Below are 6,359 nucleotides of genomic sequence, written 5' to 3' on the forward strand. Positions count from 1 at the left end.
GTGGGATCGATATTTAATTAGGAAGTACACGTTATGTCGGGAAATGTTTTACGATGAAATTGAACGATGCATCAGTATTTTTCACATTCCCATTATGAATAATGTTTCTTTCCAAGATAGAGTTTTGTGTCGGTGTCAACGTAATATTTTTTCTTTCTTCACAAGTCTGCATGCTATGTAACAGGTATGTTATTTTATTGTTTCTCAATTGCACATGCATAAAGAACAAGACAGGATACGTGATACATGTGATCATTGTTAATATTTTGTTTTAAAAATTGACAGTTTAAAGTGGTTTGCAAATACAGTCTACACGAGTTGGGGTCGAATATTGTCTTCCGTGTTTTGTACAAATTCATATGCCTTTCTTTTCATAACGATTGGACTCTACGAATCACTCTGTTGACCCGATCAAGTCAAAAAGGCTTTTGTCGGGTGTGGCCGGTAAACTAGGGATGCTTATTCCTGCTAGGCACCTGATCCTACCTTAGTCTCACCTGTGGTGAATCCAAGGGTCTGTGTGCCCCTATTATCGATTTTGTATTTCATCTAGAATTAATAAGATTGATGACCGTTTGTTACCTTTACTTTTTTATACTTCGGTCGCCTGCTACCATCGAAACTTAACCACGGTTTAGTGGTTTAGCACTTGTGATGTTTCTAACATATGGATATTCAGAACACATCAAAGGGTTGATTGAAAGTCCTGTAGACAATCATAAGTCTAATATATTTCTTAACTTCTTAAGAGAAGCTGTCAGTAACCATTGAGAATTGTCTTTAAAGGACACATCGCATGTTTCTAAACTTTTTGATTTTTTTTCAGCAAAATTGATTCATTCTATGCCTAAAACTACTTTACATGTGTTTTAACAAATATGAAACAGTTTGCGTAGTTTCGAGTTTGAAAGCGATGAAATTGAACTCTTGCGATATGCATATTTTCTTCGATATTTTAGGCGCCATTATCTGTGACGTCATATGTGACCTCGAGCGAGAAGATTTGAAAACAGTTGTTAACAATTTTCATATACAGATTAGATTTAATTTAATTGACAAAAAAGCCAATTATCACATTAATGGTTTGTAAATAACAATACATTATGGTGTTTTATGCTGTTTAAGGGTATACTTGCTGTCAATAGGGAGGATTTAGACTTTTTTTCAATTTTTGAAAGAAGGTATGAGGGAAAAGACGTGAATATTTTTTGTCGGCACAGAGACGTTGCCATAAAAAGTAGAATGGATCCCTGAACTTAAAAAAAAAACCACTTGGACAAAGACGTAGATAAACTGCGAGAAAATGGTTCTATCGAAGTTAAGCACTGTTACATGTAGGCCTACGCCATATGCTTTCCGTTCTGCTCTCAAATTCAATACACACTCGCACCAACTGACCTTCACCTTGTAACAACATATAGGCAGACTTTGTGCTCGCAGTTTCTACCAACTGGTAGTTTAAAAAAAGAATTTAAAGATAAAAATTACTTGAACTTTCAATTATAAATAATAAAATATTATATTTCCTAACTTTGATTTTAATCATAATGCTTTCATTTTTTTAAGGAACGCGTACGTAGGTAACAACAGCAGCATGCCGCACTCCCACGTACTGCCTAAATAACAATGTGTAGATTAAAAAAATAATCAGTAATAAAATTGCTTGAATGAGATAACTTAAAAGTATTGTGATTTTCACAATAAATTTGATCATTTTCATTTAATTTCTTTTTTCCGAAATGCACCCGTGACAGTAGGCCTAGTTGTCAATGATACATCGTATCGTGATTTAGGCCTATCTACTTATCCAAAAATAAATTTAATAATACTTGCATTGTTTATTTTAGAATAAACAAGGCTAATTACAGGTGTTTAAAGGAATAGCATTACTAAATAGTGTTTAGACAGCGATCTCATGTAAACGTTATTTACTCGCCAATGCAGATTTTATACTCGCTTTCCTCGCTACATTTGGGTCGCTATTTGTATGCACTGGTGGCTAAAAGATATAGGACTCGGTAAATTTGTCAACATCGAAATAAATGTCATCCATGGTAAATAAATTAGGCCCCTAAAACCCGAGTTATTAAAAATATCTAACACTACTTTTACAATAAGTTTAGATTTGTTGTTTTTGCACTTTACACTTTTTTAAAGGACACACCTCGTGTTTTCAAAGTATACAGAATTATAAGCCTTTTGTCTTCCTTATGCTTATAGAAATTAATTGTAATAGTTCGTTCGCTGAAGTATTGTGATAATTAGCCACAATACGGACTTAAATCTAAGCCCCGATTTCAAAAAGCCTAGTTAATTAGATAGGTAGTCAAGTGGTACAGTGACGTCATATGCGACCTTCGTCGATCAACTTATTGAAAAAGTAGTGTTAGATATTTTTTAAAACTCGGGTTTTAGGGGCCCAATTTATTCATTTATTTCGATGTTGACAAATTTCCCGAGTCTTATATCTTTTAGCCACCAGTGCATACAAATAACGACCCAAATGTAGCGAGGAAAGCGAGTATGAAATCTGCATTTGCGAATAAATAACGTTTACATGGAATTGCTGTCTAAACACTATTTGGTAATGCCATTTCTTTAAACAACTGTAATTAACGTTGTTGCTTTTCTAAAATAAACAGTGCAATTATTATTAAATTTATTGTTGGATAAGTTAGGAAGTCCTAAATTATGATTCGATTACATCACAGGCACTCGACGTTTTAAATAACTATAATAAAAAAAATTAAAAGTCTTCCTGTAAACATGATATTGTGAATATTATGTTTTGCAGGAAAACAATCTTTTTATCATAGATATTTAAAACGTCGAGTGCCTGTAGATTACATATCATTGACAACTAGGCCTATTGTCACGGGTGCATTTCGAAAAAACAAAATGAAAATAAAATGAAAATCATTAAATTTATAGTGAAAATCACAATACTTTTAAATTATTTTATTCAAGTAATTTTATTAACCATTTTTTTTTAAATCTACACGTTCTTACATAAAAAGTGGTAGCGTGGCGTGCTGTTGTTGTTACGTACGCGTTCCTTAAAAAATGAAAGCATTATAATTCAATTTAAAGTTGGGAAATATCATATTTTATTATTTATAATCGTAATTTCAATTATCTTTTATATTCAAATTTCTTTTTTAAAACTACCAGTTGGTGGAAACCGCGAGCATAAATTCTGCCTATATGTTGTTACAAGGTGAAGGTTAGTTGGTGCGAGTGTGTATTGAATTTGAGAGCAGAATGGAAAGCATATGCCGTAGGCCTATATGTAACAGTGCGTAGCTTCGATAGAACTATTTTCTCGAAATTTATCTACATCTTTGTCCAAATCTTGTTTGAAAAAGTACAGGGACAAATTCTACTGATTTTTTAATGGCAAAGTCGTTGTGCCGACCAAAAAAAAATTCACGTCTTGTCCCTCGAAAATTGAAAAAAAAAAATACAGTCCAAATTCTCTCTACTGATTGCAAGTACACCCTTAAACGGCACAAAACACCCTAATGCAGTGTTATTTACAAGTCCTTAATGTGATAATTGGTTGGGTTTTTTTTGGTCAATTAAATCTGATCTGTTGATGAAATGGCTAACAACTGTTTTCAAATCTTCTCGCTTGAGGTCGCATATGACGTCACAGATAATGGCGCCTAAAATATCGAAGACAATATGCATACCGCAAGATTTGAATTTCATCGCTTTAAAACTCGAAAACTACGCAAACTGTTTCATTTAAAACACATGTAATGTAGTTTTAGGCATGCAATGAATTAATTTTGCTGAAAAAAATAACAAGTTTAGAAACATGTGATGTGTCCTTTAAAATGTCAAGCTTATAAGTTATACATTTGTATGACATGCTTATTGTTGGCATGATAATTAAGTTTTATGATAACTGTTTTGTAGTCGCACAGAATGTGGTCAGCACCAGATATGGAATGACGGAGTATGCAAATGCATGAGTAAGTAATCGCTATTAAGAGTATTCAGTTTTGGAGAAGTGTTAATTTTTAAGTACATTCGTTCTACAATGCCTACCTTTATACAATTATCAGTCCCATGCGTATGGATGAATTTCAGATTCACCAGTCATGATAACACCGCTCATCAAAGAAGATTGCAAAGCGGGTTACTATGGTATCAATTGTTCAATACCCTGTAGATACCCAAATTTTGGCCTGGACTGTCAAATGAAGTGTCATTGCCCGAAGGAATTCTGCAATGCACGCATGGGATGTGTGTATGATATTTCTACTTCAGGTATAATGTACAATATCATTCAAATATATGTTTCACAAATTTATGATATTTTTATAACACAAGGACCTTTAAAACGTAATTTTTTTTTAATCATAGATACCAGCATTTCATCGACAAAAGAATTGATTTATTACACTGTAATCTCTCTCTCTCTCTCTCTCTCTCTCTCTCTCTCTCTCTCTCTCTCTCTCTCTCTCTCTCTCTCTCTCATATTAATGTTTCTATGTCAATATATTTCAGTCTATTATACTACAAAGCGGACCCAGGAGAAATCGCCTTGGACATCTAGCAAAGAGATAGTAATAGGAGTTCTAATATTCTGCGGTGTCCTAATGGTTTACATTATATACCTACTAACTGTCATCAACAAAAGAAAATGCAAATCAAATCAAAGAACACTATCCTCTTATAGCGGAAGCTTCACCGCTATTTAAGACTTGTCATTTAGCACAGTCAAACCGGAATATAAATCTTGCATTGAAGAAATTATGTCTGAGTTTTAATCAAAACTATGTATAGTTTCTCAAAGTGTAACGTCCTGTCGTATTTATTAGCACTACGGTTTTACACTAGAGTACAGTTTATTCTAATATTTTTGTTGTTTTACGTCCTGTTTAAACATCATTCATATAGAACCCTTTCCGCCTCTCGTATCAAAACATTGTTGCATAACCGCAAATATAGGGGAAGTACCACATATCTGTATATACATTGTTTTAAGACGAGTGTTATCAATTATGCTTATATAAGAACCTCGTAAGTTGTTAGAACTTGTGTTCCAACCTTTTGTATATTGTCTATGCAACACATATGTTTAAAGCAAGGTGGATTAAAATTGACTTTTAAAAACTCCAATTTCAATATCATCTTTTTCAAATTGTCCTTGCTGAAAAATGTCACCATTCGTAGGATGATAAACGTAGTACTTCCATGTTTACAAAGATTCTGCGCTGAGTTAGTGCACTGTGACGTCAAATATTTTGACTATATATAAAGAACGAAAATTACGTAAAATGTATTTCATTTCCTGCCAATTAATGTTCCGCTGTCTTATAATGCTGCATGCATTTTTGGAGTAAAATTATGTTTCTTTCTTAGTATAAAAATGTAGGTGTGTTCGATATTTGATATCTGCCTGCCAAATTTAGATACCCATTGAAACAAAATTGATTACACTTATTGATTGTTCATTAAATAAATAGCAGCTTTTTTGTGTTCAAACAATCTTATTTTGTTTCTTTGTAACCTAGAGTAGAACTATTATAATGTATTTGCAGACTTACAAAGTGTATCGTTTCAATCAATCTGAGACAGCTGAAATCTAGTTTTTTCTAGTTTTTAGTAATATTTTAGTAGGTTATATACAATGATGATCATACAATTTATTTAGTTGTAGATATAGTACTCTCTGGAATACCAGGTCTATTTGTCCCAATATTTTGTCAGACAGCTGTAAATCTGCATCTACAATTTGCAGATGGTATCAACCCTCAAGAAATAGCTAAAGATATAGCTCCGATCCTTACTGTCATCTTTCAAAAATCTCTTGATACCGATATTGTCCAAGCGGATTGGAGAAGTTCCAACGTAAGATCGGCGTATAAGAAATGCAACTGACGCAAAGCAGAGAACCATTGCCCTTTCTCGCTTACCTCCATATGAAAGGTTAAGATAGTGAACAGTAATCAATCTCATAACACCTATAAGCAATACAAAATAAGAAGTTGGGCAAACACAGACCCCTTCACACGCCAGAAGTAGGATCAGGTGTCTAGGAGGAGTAGGCATCCCCTGTCGACCGGTCACGCCCATCGTCACCCCTATGTGTTAATCAAGTAAACGGAGTTATCCGTAGCCAAAATCAATGTGCCAAGAATGGCCTAACAATCGGTATGAAACACGTCAGAGAGCACCGTACATAATGAAAGATTGTATTGGCAAACTACATCGTTATCGTTATAACGACCATAGAATTTCCAACATGCTGACTTTGAACGAGACTGTTGAAGCTCCACACCATCAACTTGTTTGCCAGTAACTTGTCTCGATTTGAAAAATAACCATAAAAAGAACAAGCTCTTGCG

General features: G+C 33.7%; 1 protein-coding gene across 1 annotated transcript; it reads left to right on the forward strand.

Annotated features, from left to right (window-relative positions):
* LOC125675349 (uncharacterized) lies at positions 1-5,482 on the forward strand. The gene is made up of 4 exons (XM_048912963.2): positions 1-184; positions 3,922-3,977; positions 4,096-4,275; positions 4,516-5,482. Exons 1-4 carry the CDS (start codon positions 102-104, stop codon positions 4,707-4,709), a joined length of 513 nt encoding a protein of 170 aa, XP_048768920.2. The 5' UTR covers positions 1-101; the 3' UTR covers positions 4,710-5,482.
* The last annotated feature ends 877 nt before the right edge of the window (positions 5,483-6,359 follow it).

The sequence above is a fragment of the Ostrea edulis genome, chromosome 3 (assembly GCF_947568905.1).
Source record: "Ostrea edulis chromosome 3, xbOstEdul1.1, whole genome shotgun sequence".
Lineage (NCBI taxonomy): Eukaryota > Metazoa > Mollusca > Bivalvia > Ostreida > Ostreidae > Ostrea > Ostrea edulis.

What these genes read in the sequence shown, in the direction of transcription:
- LOC125675349 (XM_048912963.2), top strand. Translation starts at nt 102, where the DNA reads ATGTTTCTTTCCAAGATAGAGTTTTGTGTCGGTGTCAACGTAATATTT. An exon ending in CGGAGTATGCAAATGCATGA is followed by an intron (nt 3,978 to 4,095) that starts GTAAGTAATCGC and finishes GATGAATTTCAG; the next exon opens with ATTCACCAGTCATGATAACA. An exon ending in GTATGATATTTCTACTTCAG is followed by an intron (nt 4,276 to 4,515) that starts GTATAATGTACA and finishes AATATATTTCAG; the next exon opens with TCTATTATACTACAAAGCGG.